The sequence below is a fragment of the Saccoglossus kowalevskii genome, chromosome 20 (genome assembly GCF_978046115.1).
Source record: "Saccoglossus kowalevskii chromosome 20, keSacKowa6.1, whole genome shotgun sequence".
Taxonomy (NCBI): Eukaryota; Metazoa; Hemichordata; class Enteropneusta; family Harrimaniidae; genus Saccoglossus; species Saccoglossus kowalevskii.
Genome location: NC_140660.1, coordinates 10,020,602 through 10,043,118, shown reverse-complemented (window position 1 = coordinate 10,043,118; position 22,517 = coordinate 10,020,602). Strand labels below are relative to the sequence as shown.

The following is a 22,517-nucleotide window of genomic DNA, read 5'->3' as shown; positions in this document are numbered from 1 at the left end:
CCCAGGAATACATCTTGAGAATGCCGAAATCCAAAACGTTTAGAACAGATTTAGCGAACTTCTCGTGTGGAGTCCAGTCAAACCCTGGTGGCAGCCATGTTTGTTTTTATTATTAGAGGACGCTTAAGCGCGTAATGGTTCCATATTTGGAATTCGCATTTCCTAATATAGTAGGATGAAAATACCCAGTGCAATACCGCAAAATTACGACACGATGTAACTTATGTCGTTACGGTGACAGATGTATAATAATATTTTTTATTTGACATCTATTACATACATGTATATGTAAACGTAACATATTTTTGAAAATGAGATCATCTGATCTATTTTTGGTAACAAGAATAATTTGCTGGTGAAATAAAATATGCTACATAATGGTCACAGAAGCTGTGATAATGGTTGTTGAGTTTGACCTTGACATTCTTGCAGTAAATGGTTAACTTTCAACACCCTGATTGTGTTAATGGAATGCATTTACATGCAATGTGGGCCATGGTTGTCTGGCTGCATGGCAGGCATCAATGATTGATTTGTTTCACCTTGACGACCTCCAAGGTGGTTGCTATAGCAACACCAATGGCGCATATCGATTGTAGTAAATGGTATTGTTGCATTTGACTGATTCACTCAAGTAAACAACTGGAATGTTGAAAAATGAAATTAGGCGGGGGTGGAGGGGGTGGAGAGGGTGAGGGGTGAGGTCTATTGAAAAGAAGCAGGCACTGTCAGTGACTATATTCGTGTTCCTTGTAACTTTTCTAGCAAATGCTGATTTATAAAGTATATTTTTTTTCTTCATTTTCCCACAGCAGTTGTAACCTTTCCCATCTCCTCAGGGGTGTGTTGAGATGGGTGGGGTGAGTGCTATTGAATAAAAAAAAATATAAGGCAATATATACTAGTATTTGTAGGGGCTAGGATCGCATTTGCATTTTTGTGTAGCAAGTCATAAGGAAATGACAAGGAAAATGAAAATAAAAATACTATACTTTAATTTTCACTTGGGATTTATTTTCGCCAAAGAAATGTTTCAGTGAAAATAAAATCCAGTGGATATATCTTTTTTTTTATATTTTACATTCAACTTGTTAAAAATCAGTGGAAAAAATAATTCCATACTGGTGCAACTAGTTTAAAGAGTGGTAGTCGTCATGACGATATGCATTAAAATTTGAGTAAAAAACAACACAATTTGTTCACGTGCGTATATGTTATTTATATGTACATGTATTTATCCCATACGGTTACTATAGTGACCAGTCTTTAAAAAAATGTTAGTCCTTTAAGAGTGATTAGTTATTGAGGGACCTTGGCCTTCTTTGTTCCTTAGCAACAGTCATTACTATGCTACTGTATATATATAACAGTAGGTGTACATATGGGTTTGTGCATTGTATTATAAATAGCTGTTATTGAACTTCACTAATCCGATTATCAATCAAAACATTCCATAAATTCTTATCATATGGTTTTATTTATTATTATGATTATTTTATGGAATTTATAAAATTTATATTTTTATGACAAGCTCATTTTTGAATGAATTCAGAAGGGTCAATGAAATATGGCATTGTAAATTTTTATTTATTTTATTGTTTTATTTTAATTTTATTTTATTGGGGTTGCTTTTAGAAATGTGAGTATATGTTTGTGTGAGGGGAGGGGATGTGCACATCAAAACTTTATGAAAAAATTATATAGAGAAAATTGTTGAAAAAAAAATATATAAAAAATAAATCACTGGCACATAAATCACATATTTTCTTTTAAGTACTGTAAACCTCAAAATTTTGAAACAGTACAAATTCATCTAGGGTTCTATGCTGCAGACTTTCAGTGATTTCTTCATGACGTGAGAAGCATTTTACACTACTATCTTCCATGATATTTCCCAGTACTCATCTTGCCCTATCTAAGGCCCCCACAAACTATTGCTCTTTTCTGCATTTGTAGAAGTTAGTGGCGTATGATCTACTGTAGAATATTTTATTTTCGCTGGAATTAATTTTCGCTGAAAAGACTTTTTGGGTGTTTTGTATGGAATTTATTTTCACTAATTTTTGACGAGTTGAATGTAAAATATAGGAAAACAGGTATATTTTCTAGATTTTATTTTCACTGAATCATTCCTGCAGTGAAAATAGTGAAAAAAGCATTTTACAGTATTGTAGAATACTTAATTTCCACTTGGAATTTATTTTCGTTGAAGGAAGGAAGGAAAATTAATTCTAACTAAAATAAAATATTTTACAGTAAACGTGTATAAAAACACATGCTATCAGCTGTTACACTTGTTTATGTTTTGGGTGCATACATGTGTACAGTGACTGGTTTGACAGAATCGATAATTCGCAATAAAAAATAAAACAATGGCGTTGTTCAATACATTCGCTATTTAAATAAACATTTTTTTTTTCTGCTTCAATTCATATTCCACGGTTCATTTCTCAAATTTCTCATCTATAATCTCAACATTAGATTGTGTATATGTCATTCAGGTGATGGTACTACTCAGATTTACAAAGTGCTAAGTTCTCCCCAGGCCATTGAAAAGGCTCCCAACTGTTGAATTAGCGTAACAATAAATATAATACAGGTGATTAACATAGTATTGTTTTCCGGGGAGAACACTGAAGTGGAAATACAACTTTAATAAAAAAAAAATTATTGATCAGTGAGTTATATATATATGCCATCAGACGTTTGTCAAATTTTGATGAGAACATTTTTGGTGAGAACAATTCAGTTATCAAAATTACAAAACAAACTACATTACAGTGTGAAGCCTGAATTAGGGATTGACCATTAAAAACTCGGGAGGTGGCGGAATTAAAAAAAAGGCACAGTAAAAATCATAGAAAAATAAAAATCAATAACAAAAAGTGTGTGCATGCCTAAATTTTAGGAAAAAAAATATTAAAATTTTGTTTTAAAGAATTCATAATGGAAAAACCAATAGTACAAAACTACATGTAAGTGAAGGAAAAAAATATTTTTCACAGTTTTTTCTGCTAGACCCCACCCGAAGTTTCAATGGTTCATCCCTTAGCAGAAGCAGATTAGAGAATTGTTTCTTGTTTGTTGCTCAAGTGAATTTTGGTCTATTAGGTAACAGAATTCATGATAGTAACAGTTCTTATTCACAGTCCATTGGGTCATCTGAAATAACAACTTTCTGGGTTGAAATAACAACTTTCTGGGTTGAAATAACAACTTTCTGGGCTGAAATAACAACTTTCTGGGTTGAAATAACAACTTTCTAGGTTGAAATAACAAATTTCTGGGTTGAAATAACAACTTTCTGGGTTGAAATAACAACTTTCTGGGTTGAAATAACAAATTTCTGGGTTGAAATAACAACTTTCTGGGTTGAAATAACAACTTTCTAGGTTGAAATAACAAATTTCTGGGTTGAAATAACAACTTTCTGGGTTGAAATAACAACTTTCTAGGTTGAAATAACAAATTTCTGGGTTGAAATAACAAATTTCTGGGTTGAAATAACAACTTTCTGGGCTGAAATAACAATTTTTTGGGTTGAAATAACAACTTTCTAGGTTGAAATAACAACTTTCTAGGTTGAAATAACAAATTTCTGGGTTGAAATAACAACTTTCTGGGTTGAAATAACAACTTTCTGGGCTGAAATAACAACTTTTTGGGTTGAAATAACAACTTTCTAGGTTGAAATAACAAATTTCTGGGTTGAAATAACAACTTTCTGGGCTGAAATAACAACTTTTTGGGTTGAAATAACAACTTTCTGGGCTGAAATAACAACTTTCTGGGTTGAAATAACAACTTTCTGGGTTGAAATAACAACTTTCTGGGCTGAAACAACAACTTTCCGGGTTGACTGCACTAACCATACAAAGGTGTAACCACTGTTCCTTGAGGCAAGTGATTGTGGTGTAACGCTCCAGTGGGTTGAATACTATCCAAGATGGCCGCCACTGGAGTGAATTCGTGAAATTTTCTCACAGATTTGACCATGTATCGCCAAAAACTACTGTAAAATACTTTATTTTAGCTAGAATTAAGTTTTGCTGAATATATTTTCACTGACTATGGTGAGTTAAATATAGCAACAATGGATTTTATTTTCACTGAATCATTCATTCATCAAAAATAGCAAAAATTAATTCCAAGCTAAAATAAAGTAATCGAAAGTATTCAGGTTATGATGTTATTTCAACTTGAATACTTCCTAAGATGGCCGCCACTAGAGTGAATTCTTGAAGATTTCGTCATTTGCATTGTCAAATACTAATCATAATATAATGTTATTTCAACTTTATAGTCCGAGAAAACAATTAATACTAGGTCCCAGATATACTGCACTGTACGTACAGTTTTGTAATTTAATTAAAAACAAATGTAAAAAAAGTTATTAACAAATTTGCTACATCATGTAAATGGCTGCTGTGATCTCAATAAAAGTGAGAAAGTCATGTGACTTTTTAAATCCCTCAAATGTGTCTCATTCTTTCTCGAATAATCAAGTAATTTTTTCAAAATACGATGATCAGGAAAAAAAACAAGTTTTGTAACTCTCAATCTCACTATCAAAGATCTCAGTGGCCTTTTGTATCTACTGTAGAATGCTTTAATTTTGATAATGATTTTAATAAATTTTATTATGAATAATTTTCCAGGGATGGGATGGCCTTGTATCTCACTTTTTCTGTTAGCGTTTGTTAAGCTGATGTGTTTTTATCACCATACTGTATTCTCTGATGTTAAAGTTGTGTAATGAACTTATCAAAGTATAATTTTACATCATATTTTCATTTTGGAGTATGCGTGTACGTGTTCGCACTGGAAAAACACATTAGAGCATCTGATAATTTGCATAATATGTTAATTTGTAATATGTTAATCATCTCTATAGTATTCATTGTTACGCTAAATTGGTTCTATTGTTTATCCAAAATTTAAAAAATTCGGAACCCCTACTCTAATGTTTTAGGGATAACCATGTGCATATGTATGCATATCAGTGAAAATAAGATTCAGTGAATATTCTGTATGCAAATTTAATGGAAACTAATTAATTGAGTCAAATTTAAACCAATTGCTGTTTTCTGTAAAAATAAACTCCAGCAAAAAAAAAAAGTAATTCACATCAGCTTTTTTTGTATTTTATTTTGTCATAGTAACCACTAGTGCTAATTGTGTACCTTTCTGTGTTACCATAGAAACTAATTAATTATGTCAATTTTAAACTAATTGCTGTTTTCTGTAAAAATAAACTCGATCCAGCAAAAATAAGGTAATTCACAGTAATCCCTTTTACATTCTGTGTTGTCATAGTAACCACTGGTGCTGGTTGTGTACATTTCAGTGTTACCATAGAAACCAATATGAAATACTCACTATCCGTGGATTGTCCGCTCGCACAGGTGTTGTATCCATTCGTCCCTTTCTCCACAAACCAATGCGATAAGTCTATTCATGAACGTGTAAGTTGATAGTCTTATCTGATTGGATGGGATAAGTTAAAATTTCAAAAATGATGATTTTTTGGGGGGGCAGTTTGCGTTGATGACAAGCAGTCACCATTATACTTATTTCGAGGTGTTTCCAGTCTACAATTTCTCGATCCTCGAGAGTGTAGTTTGGAGAAAGTTTCAGCGAGAATATAGGATGTCTAATCATGTCTGTGACAACTGTGTTATTGTATTTGGCCTACAAAAACTAGAATGACCACTCTTCAGGCACCAGCCTTGATCATCGGGGTATATGATGCTCATATTTTGATTGTTTCTTGTGGTTGTCAGACTGATCTGATGATCGACGAGTTGCGAATTCAACCCAGGGTTAAATGGGTATTTTCGTAAGCTAATTAATTGTTTTTAATTTCGTAATAATGTAATTTAAATAAATAAAAAGCGTAGAAAATCGTAGACATGGACCAGGTGTAAAATGTAATCAGCTATTTTATTCATCCTTAATTTGTACAAAGATCTCATTTTTGTAAGCGTATATGTTATTCGTACGCAATTTCCAATTTTGATTCCTAAACACAAATTATCAAGTATAATATAAAAAATGTAAAATTTGGAATTTGCTTTATCTGAAAAGTGGAAAAAACAATTTTTTAAAATGTAAAATGCATTTTTACCCCCCCCCCCTCCCCCCCTCTATAAACAGTGGATGAGTGTACAGGGGTGAATGTGATACAGATGAGATGATCGAAGCGCTGGCCGAGTCTCAAGCAGATTAACGATTCACTGCATGAAATTAATGTTCCTGTATGTTGACAATGTCATCTCTGGCACTTGCAGAGACAATGTTAATATTCAGCGTCAGGTACTTTGATCTGTGTGTATTGATTTTTATTAAACATGGAAAAAAAAATTCAACGCAGACTGGCAAAATGCCAGGCAATGGTCATGCTATTTTGAACAGTAATTTTTAATTAGTATCAAAGATTGACTATCCATAAAAAAAATAGAACAACCTTTGCACGACCAGACTTTCTTATATGCCCAAATTTTTCTTATATTCTTCAATATTTCTGGAAATGAACCCTAATTTTGGAGCCAACAGACAAAATTTGAACCAGTTTTCAGTTTTTAGCCAAAAAATTTTGCTGTTTTTGTCCCAATCTTCTGGAGAAGAGTGCAGACTATAAACATGAATATTTTGTGAATTTGTGATGAAAAGTGGGAACTGGTTATGAAAAGGTTAAAAAAAAAATTCCACAGTCTTATACTTTCTCTTTCTTACACAGAAATTGAAATAAACAAGTTCAAATTGAAAAAAAAAATAATCTGGTTGTTGAGTGGAACAATCACTCTGAAAAACTGATAGTCCACATTAAATTTTTTATGGATTTTTAACCTAAACAAATATACATGTAACTGATTTACTAGTATATCTACATGTATATTAAAGTAGCAACGTTTAGAACTAAACATTTTTTCCAGCAAAATGATATTAGGAATACCGTTAAATCTGTATTAGAAGTCACATCCCTAATAGAAGTCGCCCCCAATTTTTTTTTGAACAATTGAGAACCAAAAATTCACCATTTCTCATATGTGTAGATGCTCTAATAGAAACCGCATCTCCTCTGTTGCATTGTACCATTTTAATAGAAATCGCAGTGTCTAATACAGATTTTACAGTACTACACATAATTATTGTAATTTCTGAAAAAAAAAAAAAAAAACAGTTTCAAGATTTGGTTGTCTCAAGGCACAATTGGTTTCCCGTGGCAACCAGACTGTCGTCAAACCCTGGAAAAATAATTTATATATCACTCTTATTCAAAATTTAAAAAATGTTGGAATTCAATTTACGATTTGCTTCGTACAAGGTGGCAAAATTTGACAATGACAGTGAACAACCGATAATAAAAGTCCAGTCTAAGGCAGTGAAAATGTAAAATGGTTTATTCTCTGTGGACATTACTTTATTGTATCTTTTCAACTCAAGACAAGCCAGATATGGGCAGGATAAATAGTGGCATCAATAAAACTGTATTAGTTTTCAGTGATAAATTGGTTGTCATGGCTACAAACACCTGTTAACTAAATTTGCTGGGGTTATGTGTTAATTCTCTGTAATGAAATGGTAGGAAAGGTATGGTAGAAGGAATTCTGTCCATGTTGTTAACAATTCTTGTGGGTTCATCTTAAAGCGCGGTGGTCGTCACCGCGTGTTCGAATTTCATGTAAATAAACAATGTGTTTTACACGCGTTGTATATGTCGCTATGAGTCCCATATCGATCAGGACGCGGACTGGTTGGAGACAACAACATAGTACCTGTATACAGGCCACCTAAGATACATTTACAGTCAAACCAGGTGGTCGATCTTTATACACAGATTGCTTATATGTAATGCCTTGGGACTGTAAAAAGTGGTCACTATAGGCAGGTAGTCTTTATACACAGGTTGCTCATACATTGTATGTTATACCTTGGGACTATCTAAAAAGTGGTCACTATAGGCAGGTGGTCTTTATACAAAGGTTTCTCATATGTTATGCCTTGAGACTATCTAAAAAGTGGTCACTATAGGCAGGTGGTCTTTATACACAGGTACCTCATATGTTATGCCTTGAGACTATCTAAAAAGTGGTCACTATAGGCAGGTGGTCTTTATACACAGGTTTCTCATATGTTATACCTTGGGACTATCTAAAAAGTGGTCACTATAGGCAGGTAGTCTTTATACACAGGTTGCTCATATGTTATGCCTTGGGACTGTAAAAGTGGTCACTATAGGCAGGTAGTCTTTATACACAGGTTTCTCATATGTTATACCTTGAGACTATCTAAAAAGTGGTCACTATAGGCAGGTAGTCTTTATACACAGGTTGCTCATATGTTATGCCTTGGAACTGTCTAAAAGTGGTCATTATAGACAGGTGGTCTTTATACACAGGTTGCTCATATGTTATAACTTGAGACTGTCTAAAAAGTGGTCACTATAGGCAGGTTATCTTTATACACAGGTTGCTCATATGTTATGCCTTGGGACTGTATAAAAGCGGTCACTATAGACAGGTGGTCTTTATACACAGGTTGCTCATATGTTATGCCTTGGGACTGTCTAAAAAGTGGTCACTATAGATAGGTGGTCTTTATACACAGGTACCTCATATATTTTGCCTTGGGACTGTCTAAAAGTGGTCATTATAGACAGGTGTTCTTTATATACAGGTTGCTCATATGTTATGCCTTGGGACTGTCTAAAAGTGGTCACTATATACAGGTGTTCTTTATATACAGGTTGCCCATATGTTATGCCTTGGGACTGTCTAAAAGTGGTCACTATAGACAGGTGTTCTTTATATACAGGTTGCTCATATGTTATGCCTTGGGACTGTCTAAAAAGTGGTCACTATAGGCAGGTTGTCTTTATACACAGGTACTTCATATGTTATGCCTTGAGACTATCTAAAAAGTGGTCACTATAGGCAGGCTGTCTTTATACACAGGTACCTCATATGTTATACCTTGAGACTATCTAAAAAGTGGTCACTATAGGCAGGTTGTTTTTATACACAGGTTGCTCATATGTTATGCCTTGGGACTGTGTAAAAGTGATCACTATAGACAGGTGGTCTTTATACACAGGTACCTCATAAGTTATACCTTGGGACTGTCTAAAAAGTGGTCACTATAGGCAGGTTGTCTTTATACTCAGGTTGCTCATATGTTATGCCTTGGGACTGTCTAAAAAGTGGTCACTATAGGCAGGTGGTCTTTATACACAGGTTGCTCATATGTTATGCCTTTGGGACTGTCTAAAAAGTGGTCACTATAGGCAGGTGGTCTTTATACACAGGTTGCTCATATGTTATGCCTTGGGACTGTCTAAAAAGTGGTCACTATAGACAGGTGGTCTTTATACACAGGATGCTCATATGTTATGCCTTTGGGACTGTCTAAAAAGTGGTCACTATAGGCAGGTGGTCTTTATACACAGGTTGCTCATATGTTATGCCTTGGGACTGTCTAAAAAGTGGTCACTATAGGCAGGTGGTCTTTATACACAGGTTGCTCATATGTTATGCCTTGAGACTATCTAAAAAGTGGTCACTATAGACAGGTGGTCTTTATACACAGGTACCTCATATGTTTTGCCTTGTTTTGTCTAAAAGTGGTTATTATTCACATTGTCAGGTGAAAAACAAAACAAAATAGTTTAGAGTTTTCATGTTTTTTTAAACGGTATCAAATGAAAAATGTCAGACAAAATTTAATTTAGTTTAAGTTTAAAAAAAATGCCAAGATAAGATGTGTATTGCTGTGATTTTTATTTTTTTGATTGTCAAATTTCTTCAAATTGAAATTGCTGCAGAATGATGATGGGTTTTTCTTTTTCATAATTGCTCTGTTATGGGATTACATTGAATACATTTTGCAATGCAAGACTCCATAAGAATACATTTACATTTATGTTTGACAGGTTTCACTCACTATATGTTTTGCATGTAAAAACACAATTTTGGAACAGCCTTTTTAATAGATATTTCTGAAAATGAATTTTTTGTGCGAAAAAAAAAAGATTTTTAGAAGTCCGTTCAAGCAATGGATTTGTTTGTGCTAGGGAGAACATCAAATGCACCGATAAGCTGATTAAACTCACAAAAAATGAGCATTCCAGCATTCCTATTGACCCTGAAACATCTGTTTTTTGTTAATTCATGTCGTGTTTATAATCAGATAAATAAATTATTAATTTATGCATAAAAAGGCATTTTTATAAATATATACTCTGGTAATATTAAATTTTACAAAAAATTAGTTAGTTTTGTTTCTAACATGACCTCCTTTCAGTGAACTTTTTCCTGTTGTTTGTGAAAAATTATTTTTCACCAATTTTGTATCAATTTAAAGGTGGTTGTCTCGCCACACATGCAAGATATATGGGTCTCATATAAACAAAGATGGCGACTTTGACTGTTGCACAGATCAACGAGTACGAACTGAGATGCTACCAAGCTTTAATTAGATATGCTTTAGGTGATTGGAAGGTATCTAAAGAGTTACTGGCGGTAATTAGTGCAAGTTGCGCCCGGTTAAAACTCGCATTTGTGATTTTGATTAGAAGAGCGCATTGGATTGTGGGAAAATCAATGTTTATCAACACAAATGTTAAACATTTAAGTCTGAATTTATAAAACAATAGATTAAATTGGCATTTGATTCAAGAATTTTTTTTAATTTACAGCGAAATGTAAATGAAATGTGTTGTCTGATTACTTCACCAACAGCTGGGTTTTGTTGCAAACAGTCAGTCTATAGCAAGAGGTGGTTGCTAAGCAACTGAATAATTGATGAGAATAAGATATTCAAGTGGCGTGTGTTGGTTTCTCGCAGGATTTCCTGAACTTCCTGCATTTTCAAACTTTGTTATTTTCTATATAAATTGTGTTCATTCAAGAGCAAATAATTGTAATATTTATTTATTATTCTTGGTGCCTTTTGAAGTATTCATTCATTTATTCGTTCATTAATACTTTGATTCATCAATTAAAGGGAGGTGGTTGTCACGCAGTGCATGTTCGAATTTCACGTAAACAAACAATGTATTTTACACACGTTGTGTACGTCGCTATGAGTCCCATATCGAACAGGAAGCTACACGACAACCACTGCCCTTTAATTTATTCATTCATTTATCACTGAAAATATGGAAAAGGTACTAGAAGAAGAATTTGTCATGTTGCAAATATTTTATTCCTAAATTCCTATAGACAATTTTTTTATTCTTTCATATTCAGTCATGGGTCTTGTATTTATTCTCACAATTCTCCAGCCAACACCAGTGAATAATAATAATAATAATAATAATAATAATAATAATAATAATAATAATAATAATAAAATGCAGTCCATGATGGCCCTGAATACTTTAAATCATCACTGTTTTGACGTCTTAGTGCATACTTTGCAGCATCCTCTTTATAACTTGCTTGAAATAAATTATTGCTGCAGGGATGATTCAGTGAAAATAAATTTTTCTATAATTTACATTCAACTTATCGAAAATTAGTGAAGATAAATTCTATATAATTTAATATCCAAAAAGTCTTTTCAGTGAAAATTAATTCAGCTAAAATTAAGTATTTTACAGTAGTTAATTTTTCTAATTCACTTACCATTTTGTGATGCAAAAATATGATATAAAGGCATGGTTACCCAGAATACTTTGCTGCAAATGAGAAAATATGTTGCATTATAAAAAGGGATCAAACTTTAAGTCAATTTATTGTATAAAGTTGAAAAGTTGATCATACTTGGCCAGGTAACTTTCATATTTGCATCTCTTTAATCACATCGGGCGTGCCCCTGCCTTCAAGTGGGGTCGATCCCGGATCAGATTTCAAATAGATCTGCCGCCATTTATATACTTTTCGCAACACTTGTACAATAATCATTCAATCGAAAAGTTAACACTCGAATAAACAATTGGATTCCACACATAGGTGTGGTCATAGTACGCACAATAACCTGAGTGAAATTTATTCTAGTAGTTTGTTAGTAGTTTCTTTACTCAAAATAATAAGTATTTGTTTTTTAATTATTATGCAAATTATATGATGATTAAAATACGTCTCTGTGAACAAAACGTTGGTCGAGTTGATCTCATTTTTTATCAGGAGTATTATTTCAATCTATGGCTAACATCCAAAGATGTCAACGAAACATTCCACTTGTGTTTACAATCACTCAGAACTACAATAGTAAAGTTTTATACTACGAGCACCTGGCATGCAGCCACGCTAAATTGAGATTACTTTGCGATTGCCGATTATTGATTTTTTGAATGGCTAGCCATAAACACTCATACTTGTTTAAGTTAGTTGTTGTAAATTTCAAAGTTGTCGAATCTGATCAACTTACAAAAACCATCAAGTTATTGGTGCCATGTTTTTCTGTACCATATTTTCTCTATTAGAAGTGCATCTACATCTACCATGGTTCTGCCCAGCCTGATTTGAGTGCCAGCCGCTAATTAATATTCATTTTGTCATCCTACTAGTTACGATTTAACTTTAATTAATTTAACTAAAATTAATCTGCTTTGATGAAAGTGAAAACAAGTATATGTACCTTTTTGGCAATCACGTCTTAAAATACGTATTTTGAGACATTGACCTCTGACCTAGCAACCTTTTTCTTTTCAAAGCATGTCATCCCTTCGTTACCGCCAAAGAAGAAACAAGAATTAAATCTGTTTTCTTTTCCAATGGAATGCTGGTAAATTACGTTAATAGTGAGAAATAGGTATTCCTTGTATTGCTATCTGAATATTGCTTGTGAATTTAATTTTATGAACGAGTCATGAAGCCAAAAACATCAATAAAGCTTACTACACTCGAGTGCAAGTGTAGATTAAACAAACCTTGACACTACCCTACAACTATAGACAAACCTCTGTCATTTATGTAAGTACATGCACTACTAATAGAACAAATACAGTATTGTATACTGAATCATTAAAATATGAATTATTTTGACCATAGACATATCTCTATCATTTATGTAAGTACATACACTACTAATAGGGCAAATACAGTATTGTATACTGAATCATTAAAATATGACTTATTTTGACCATAGACACACCTGTCATTACATAAGTACATGTACTACTAATAGAGCAAATACAGTATTGTATACTGAATCATTAAAATATGACTTATTTTAACCATAGACACACCTCTGTCATTTATGTAAGTACATGCACTACTAATAGAGCAAATACAGTATTGTATACTGAATCATTAAAATATGAATTATTTTGACCACTGAACACAGCGTTCTTTCATTTATAAATTGCAGTATTTATATATATATTGTGTATATGATTTCTAGTTGTATTATATTTCTATAAAAACTCCTGTGTCCTCTCGAGGAATAATATTAGTATTTTAGATGTTACAAAATATTACTGTATGAGGGCGCTCTTTTAAACTTTTCTAAACGTAGTCAAATTATTTTCCTGAAATAAAAAAGAAAAAAATGATAAAAAAAATTCTTTTCTTCTAAGTTCCTGTTTGATCCATCTTTGAGTATTCAGAAAATATTATATCTTCTGTTTCCAAAATTTATAGAAGGCACACATGAATTACATGTGTGAAACCTATAATTTTACTGATGGAAATGTGATGTCCTTAGAGTATTTAAACCCGACTCTAGAGGGCGCTGTTTAAAACAAAGACCAGTTTCCCAAAGATTTTAGTCAACACAAAGTACATGTATATTTTCATTCAATTTTGAGTGCCAGCTTTTTTATTCATGTATAAAATTTTGAATACTGTTACATATTTTGGAAGAATAGATACAGTTTTTTGGAACAACAGTTTTACAAAAATTAAATATTAATTAATTCTTTTTTTCCATTAGATTTGTGTGATTCTCAAAGAATTGTAAGTGAGATCATTGATCGGATAGAAAAAATGAAATAAAGTTTTATTCCATGTATAACCTGGTTGGCAATGTCCCCAATTGTGGCACAATTTTCAGCATTAATGAGGGATTTCTCGGTTTTTGACGACAGAGTTTCACGGCGTGTCACCACAAACCATGGCGCCATGTTCACCTAGTAGTCTCAAGCAACACGCAGAGAGGTCAATACCCGTGATTCACTGTCAATCAACGTGCATAAAGTATAGATCTGCGCGAGACTTCGGTACTTTGATCATAATACTCCCATGAAAATGCAACTTGGATTTGTTAGGCGGCGGGTGCAAAAAAATGAAGATAAAAATAATTTTTATAGCAAGTTTTTTGCACTTACAAGTCAGCGGGCGCGAGAAATTACACTGAAATAAACTTTTATTTTTATTTCATTTTCGGCTCCTGTTCATTCGGCGGGTTCGTGAAACAAGGAATAATAAAAATCTGGCCTTATGGTTGAAAAAACATGAATGTTTATCTAGTGAATTGTAATAACAAAATTATTATGTATTAATTTATGATAACAAAATTAATTGTGATAAGGTAATCTTTTTTTAATCATCATATTTATATTTATTTATTTATTTATTTATTTATTTATTTATTTATTTATTTATTTATTTATTTATTTATTTATTTATTTATTTATTTATTTATTTATTTATTTATTTATTTATTTATTTATTTATTTATTTATAAAATTTCATTTTGCTGAAGATAAAATACATGTGCGTGTCACACCTAGGCTGTGTAGTGTAGAAAAGGAAAGGAAAAAAATAATACAAAACAACTATTTTTTCTATCATTACTGTTGATGCAACAAACCTGTTCTCTTTATTTTTCTAAATATTTATAAATTTCAATGGCAGTCAATTCCAACCAGCCAATCACAGCACAGAGTGCAATGATGTCATTTGAAAATATGCAAATTCCAATAACAAATCAAAGTGACCTATCTCTGTAATCTTAACCGTTTCACCACTTGATTTTCTCGCCCGAATTTGTCAGCACTTTTTTCTTATATTCTAGAATATTTCTGGGAATGAAACCTAGTTTTGGAGCCAACAGACAAAATTTGAATCAGTGTTCAGTTTTTACTCAAAAAGTTTGGCTATGTTTGTCCCAATATTCTGAATGAAAGTGCAGACTATAAACAGGAATATTTTGTGAATTTGTGATGAAAAACTGAAAAGGAAACTGGTGGTGAAAAGTTACCGCCATCAGGATTTTTTAGAAATATAATTTTATATACTATATATTTTTAATATTTTGTAATTTATTTTAAAATTTATGGTGATTACATATTTTAAATATTATGTACATTTTGTGATATAAGATGAATAAAGAAAAACAAAATCAATAAACTGTTTTTTGGTCTGAAATCTCAGTAATGAAATTGGAATTTAACAATTGATTTCCGACTTAGAAATTGAGACACAGGGTGAATTATGAATAAATATTTTGTAAGCGCTGACATTTTTTTGTAATGAGTGAATCCAGTCAAATTTATATTACTATTGCTTTTATTTTTTGATAATAATGTTTAAAAGCCATTACAGTGGTAATGATGACCTCTTTGCATTTAACTGACCTCACCACACCCATGCCGGTCAAAGGTCAAATGAAAGCAGATACGCGATATGCCAGCTTGCTTGTTGTCTGCATTGCGGGCAGCCATTTGTAGACGGCCTGGGACGGAATATTTCTCTGCAAATTTTGGTCACAATTTTCTGTAATTACGAAAATTGTGACTCAGAAGTCAGTTAATTTGTACTTATCCGGCGCCGGGGAACTCTAAAAAGCAGAAAAATGGCAGAACAAGACGATAACGAGGTCGGTACATTAGATTTTTCTCCGAGTTTCTATCGCTACTTGCAATACCTCGGAACGCACTTCCTCATTTTCAGAAGTCAATTTTTAGTGACAGTCGACGGAAATCCTCTTTGAAAACAATAACATTCATACCATTCAGGAGATTTTGACATTTGTAACTTTCTTTGCTTGTTGCCTTTCAATTATTCAAAAGATTTTGTTATCGCCCATTGTCGAGGACATGTTGACATTTTGTTGTGACATAGATTCCGACGTGATTTTTCGTGGTTGTCCATGGTTTTAAAAAATGTTACTTATGTATCTAAGCGCGGTAAATATTTTTGTTAGTCGGTATTGTTAAAAATGTTTGCAAAGTCGATATTTAAATTTTAATAGCAGATTTTACAAAGCTTGATCGACCTTTCTATTTTTACTATCCTGTTCCAAAAAAACAGATTTAACTACAAAGTCCTAGAACACAATCAACAATATCGAAAGAAATTGTGTTTGTTATCACAACTAAATATCTATTCTATTTAATATTTTAATAATGTGTTTATTTTTTTCAAGAAACCTATTTTTCGTTGTTTATTTGGAACAGCAACAACCCTTTTTTCAACATGTTGAATTTCACGCATGGCATCCTCTCACCTGCTTACGTTTGGCTATTATATTGCCACACCCCCACACTGCTAAAAAATCTACCCCCTTTTTTGTAACACAAAACTAGAACTAGCCACTAATTTATGATTACAAAATTTCGAATTTTATGCCTTGTAAACTGGTTTCTTGCATCTGCGGATTTTACACAGGTGTTCTAAATATAGCACCCATCTGGTTTAAGCATATGTTTATATTAAAAATTAAGATATCATCTGTTTTGTGTATGACTAAAAACATGATTTAATTTAGCAAACCATTGATTGCCTTCTTTCCCTTGTGATTAATTTGAAATTAATATTAAAGGACAAATTAATCACTATATAATCAAGTAATATTTCACTGGTATACAATTTTGTAATTTTAAACCATTCATGAGGCTGACATTTTGCGAAAGTCATTGACTCTTTATCGTGAAGACCTTAGGAGAATGATTGATTTTAATAATTATTTCTGACTTCATATGTTTGTAAAAAAAAAATTGAATGGTGTGTACATTACTGTATGGAGATTATTTATTCGCTGGATGTTATTTTTTTTTACTTTTGATGATAGCAAAATTGGCTAAATTGAAACTCAGAGAATGTGCAAAGTTTAACAATAGGCTGGGTGGTTTCCTTCACAAACCATTGAATTTAAAAATTAGTCAAAAATCCTGCAACACTGAAAAAAACTTAACTCTGTGAATATTTCTCCCACTAATGTAGTTGTAAACAAATGTATTAACATTCGCATGATTAAATCGATATTATGACATCACCTTCAAAAAGTTTCCATGAATAGCTGATGTGAGCAATACAATAACTGCTGCGTCAGTAGGGGATTTTTAATGGTGTGGTTCATGCACCTTGAAGTTTACAAAAAAACATTATGCGTTGTGAGAAAGTCGATTCAGTACCTTGATTCTATTTTCATTACCCACTATAGCTCTTCAGCATCCAATGTAAACAAAAGAATGGTATTAAAGCGGGGGAGTCGTCCCCTCCGCATGCGTCAGATGGCCATAGCGTGTCATTGTTTACAAACAAGCGTCTACCCAATAGTACCCATGAGCCTTTGCGTTTTTAGCGTGTGTTGTTAATCGTCGCTTGGGACTCGATTCCTGCGCATGCACAGGTGACGACCTGCCCGCTCTAAATAATACAGGGTAACCTTGTATACTTGATAACTGTAGGTGATGTAGTTACCTCGTATAAAGAAAAAATCTGAACATCTTAACATCTTGAGTACTGATGCATGTTTGTCCAAATGCTGATGTTTTTTTTAAAAAAAAATGAAAATTGTTATTGTTTTTGTACTGCATCAGGGATCAATATTAATGTATGTTCACCTGCCCCTCATACCCCTCATACTTGGACAAGTAAATGTACAGATTGCCTGTCTCTGTGGACGGGTGAAAAAACAGGTGTTCTTCTAAACTGGGGAACAGAGGCGCAGTGCCCTGATACTCTCGGTTGGTACCCTCTTACCGAATTGCCAATTTAACTTACAAGTCATAAATATGTTTCTTGAGCCACGCACTTCCGTGCTGCCGGCAACATGAAATCTTTCTCAAATATATTTTTCTCCGTGAAAACTTCCCAGCAACACCAGCTGACAATGTGTCTTGACACAAATACACTAAAATTACTCTAAATCTATATCAATGGCGATAAATACACCGTTAAAATGGCACAGAAATCTTCCAATATGGCGTTTCCAGGTCGATCTGCCCTTCCACACCTTTCACACCTATTCCCCCGCTTGGTCACTCCACTCCCTCACCAGTGGGAAAAAAAAAACTGAATAAAGATACCAAGTTTGTACTGACTGATCAAACTGGGTAGTCAAGAATTATGTCCAGAAAATTGCCTTCAGAATTTCCAAAACTAATGAAATAATGACAAGCCAATAATTAAATTTTTATCTCAAATAATTTCGTAATTTATTTTGCTGGGTATAGGTACATCATATTTAGGACAGATACTTCTATTCTCAAATCTGCTCAATGGAAAGATAACTTTAAATTTTTTTTATTTCAACCTATGTACATGTATGATAATTCATCTTATCAGTGTCATCCAGGCACATTTGTAGTGGCTTCTTGTATTGTATAACTCCGGGCTATCACCATTCATGTACATTATATCTCTGTGCCCTAAAAAACCCTTGTACAGAATTGTCCCACCTAGAGTTCATCTTAACTTTAAAATATTCACATTCAAGTGATAAAATATTCCAAAAGTATTTTTACCTGCTATCAACACTTGTACTACTCTGCAATTATGCAGTGTTTTTTGCTATATGTAAAACTTGTAAATACAAGAATTGTATCGTACATGCTTTCAGAATTTAGCGCATCTCCAATAGAAATTTACATAAACCATACTGTAAAATGGTTAATTATTCACTGGGGGTTAATTTCGCTTATTTCGTTGACTGGAAAATGCACTAAATTAAAACCCAGTGAATATGTAAAATTTAGCATAGAACACATTATCTAAATGATAAAACCGTGAATAACACTGAATATGCCTGAAATGGTGAATCAGCAAAATTTAAACCTAGTGAAAATTAGTCATTTTACAGTAACTTGAATTTATTATACTGTAAAATACTTTACCTTCACCTGGAATTTATTTTTGCTATTTTCACTGAAGGGGTGATTCAGTGAAAATGAAATTCAACAAATACACCTTTTTTCCTATACTTAACATTTAACTCATCCAAAAATCAGTGAAATTAAATTCCATACTGAACACCAAGAAAAGCTTTCTCAGCAAAAAATTATTCCAGCTGAAATAAAATATTTTACAGTAAACAGGATCATTAACCATTATTCTGCTATCCCCATGTACTTTTACAGCTTTCTCAATCAGATAAGCGTTAAAATATCTCATTTTCCCAACAATTATTTATATTTTGTATTTTGAGTGCCTTTGGTGGCAAAAGTTGTTAATTTATGTAGGCATATCTAAATATAATTTGTCATTTGTGACTACCGGAGAAGAGGTAGGGAGTGTTGGGTTTTTTTAACAGAAAATCGTTAGCATGATTTAATTGGAATCCACCTACTTCAGAATTGTGTCAAAATCTATTGGTACATAAAATGCACTTTAAGATAATCTACTTAAAAAAATGTTGTTTAATTTTTTCTGCCACTCAAAACATTTAGTGTTAAAAATGAATAATTGGTCTAATTTTTAGTGGCAGACAAAGAATCACAAGGGATCAATCATTTGAAATCATGGGGAGAGGAAGATTTGTTGAAAAAAAAAAGTGCAAGCAATACATTAAGTTAAAAAAAATGCATGCTAAATATGACAGGAACAACTTGTGAGCATATTAATGAAAAATAAAAATGACAAGACACTTCAAAGAAAATTGCACTGGCAACACTCTTCTAGCCACCCCCATGATTTCAAATGACTGACCCTTACCTGTTTAGTTAGGTGAAATAAAAAAAAAAATTAGTATGATTCCAATAATCCTACTATATTGCTCTACCCTAAAACTTGTATGACCAAACCAATATCATTCGCAAGCCTGAATGAATGCGAACAATATGAGGTGTGAATATTTTGGCGAGTGTTAAAATACTTTCCTTTCGGTCTTGTGTGCGTGTTTCCAGGGGCCGGCTTGTGGTCTCATACACGTGAATGTTAGCCGATCGGTTCCGGCATGAATGTCAGGCGAAAAAAATGGTGCAAAATCACAAAAGATTTGAGTTAAATCGTAATTTTATCAAGAATTCTAACCAATTTGTACAGTCTATGTGTTATGTAAACAAATCAGATTGCTAGCACACAGAAAAATAAGTGATGAAGGAAAAAATTAATTAAATCTTTTTTTGAAGTGCATGTTTTTGGACATTCAGTCTCTGTTTACCGTAGATCTTTTTTTTCTTATTTTTTTTGAGAGAGCAACAATCTTATCATTAATGGAGCAAATACAGTATTCACAATTGTATATACGACTCATTGTCGTATGCCACGGCCTCGGTCTCTTTTACGGCAAGCCTACAGAGAATATTTCGTAGAGTTTCGAAGCAGAAATAAACTCTGGCGGCGAGAATGATACGACTTTAAGTACAAAAAAACGTTGAAGGATATAGGACATTATCACATGGCAAGCAACTCAGATTGGAAAAAGAAAAATTAATATACAACCATGTTATTCTGTCGTAATTTTAATTCTAAATACTCGCTTTTAATTTAGTTACTAATAAATAGTGCATATTAATGAGATTTAATGTAGTAAATACTGTAAAATACTTTATTTTTGCTTGGAATTAATTTTCGCTATTTTTGCTGAAGGAATGATTTGGTGAAAATAAAATCCAGCGAATATACCTTTTTTCCTATATTTTACATTCAACTCATCAGAAATCAGTGAAAATAAATTCCATATAAAACACCCAAAAAGTCTTTTCAGCGAAAATAATTCCAGCTAAAATAAAGTATTTTATGTTTACTCGGTACAATGGTTTTTGCAGTATCAGACCTACAGTTGTGTCTTATTAAATATTGATTCCATAAATCAGTACAATTGTTTGCGTACATAAAATGTAAACATGCACTACTATGAGCTAGCTGAGGACCAGCTGCCTCACAACCAAAAAATACCTGTACACTAATTTATAAAATGTTATACTAAAATATTACATTCACTGGCCTCGGTCTTTCATAATAATTTTTTTATTTTCAATTTTCAATTCAGCCAAAAAATCCAGCTTAAAGGCCATTTTTGTCACCATTCATGTAAAAATATGTAATTATATGTGCATACAGTTTTTCCACAATTTTTAATTTTTTTTTGGAGGTGGGGGGCTGTCAAAACCTGTAGTTAATGGAAAATTGTGTTTGTGTGATTGAAACATAATAAAAAAAATTGTGGTAAAATACATAATTACAAATATTTAAAATGCTAGATTAAAATACTTGTACTTTAATATAAAAACAAAATTATTTTGAAAGCAATGAAGAGTGCGCAGGAAATTAGCAAACTGTTTAACTCCTTCCCTCAGCTTACTACCTAATGTGGGTATACATGTTCTATTGTGGAATATTTTAGTGATTATTACATTTTATAGTCATTGTGCATGTTTTTGCATTCTTATATTCTACCTTTACGCTCAAACATTTTCTTTTATTTGTTATCAATAAAGAGCCATTGCTTGAAACATCATGCTATTTTTCATAGTTACTTAGGATAAAGATTACCAAATATTACCTACTATATATCTAAATTGAGTGATGTTATATTATCTAGAACATCTCTATTTTTAGCTCCTGTGTTGATCAAAGTGGGTACCGAGGATCCATGAGTGATTTGCAGACATGATTGGTTTTGGGGCCATATCAATGTCACCATCTCCGACCACTATTGAGTTTGATTTTTCGTATATTTTGTTATAAAACACCAATTATTTCTTATATTCTGTATTCACAAGGGAATTCTCCAGTGTTTAACTTTGATTTGTTTAGTTATTAATTTATTGACACAATCCAAACAACTTATCGGTTCGGGACAACTGATTTATAATAGTACATGTAGACATAAGATTTTAATCAGATTGGAAAACTAGGGCTCTCTGTGTTTGTTAGGTGTAGTATAATCTTGTACCAGGGACTGAAAACAAGACAGTGCACATTGTTGAATTGTCAAGTTCGCTTCTTTCATCTTTAGGCCAGACTTTTATTATCCCTTGTTTTGCGAACCCGCCGAATGAACAGGAGCCGAAAATGAAATAAAAATAAAATTTTATTGCAGCGTAATTTCTTGTAAGTGCAAAAAATTGCTGAAAAAAACTTATTTTTATCTTCATTTTTTTTCCGCCCGCCGCGTAACAAACCCAAGTTGCATTTTCGTTTGAGTATCATGATCAAAGTACCAAGTCTCGCGCAGATGAGAAACAAGGTTATACATGGAATAACATTTTATTTCATTTCTTCTCTCCGATCAATGATCTCACTCACAATTCTTTAAGAATCACACAAATCTAATGGGGGAAAAAAAATTCATTTAATTTTTTTTCCGTCCTCCTCAAAAAAATTGCCTTATAAAAACTCGAGAAACAAGGAATAAAAAAAGTCTGGCCTTAGTTCCACTGTCGATTTCGTTGACTGAGTATA

The 22,517-nt window shown here is 32.6% G+C and overlaps 1 protein-coding gene across 3 annotated transcripts in view; it reads left to right on the top strand.

Annotated features, from left to right (window-relative positions):
- LOC102801507 (coronin-1B-like) overlaps positions 1 to 22,517 on the top strand; it is a 74,926-nt gene that overhangs the window by 5,778 nt on the left and 46,631 nt on the right. For 2 of the 3 annotated variants that reach the window (XM_085494556.1, XM_085494555.1), the window contains exon 1: positions 15,558 to 15,765. The exons of the other annotated variant lie outside the window; for it this stretch is intronic. In XM_085494556.1, coding sequence (XP_085350682.1) covers positions 15,742 to 15,765 — 24 coding nt within the window. In that variant the 5' untranslated portion in view covers positions 15,558 to 15,741. Of the gene's footprint in view, positions 1 to 15,557; positions 15,766 to 22,517 lie in introns of those variants that run through there. 3 annotated transcript variants of the gene reach the window in all.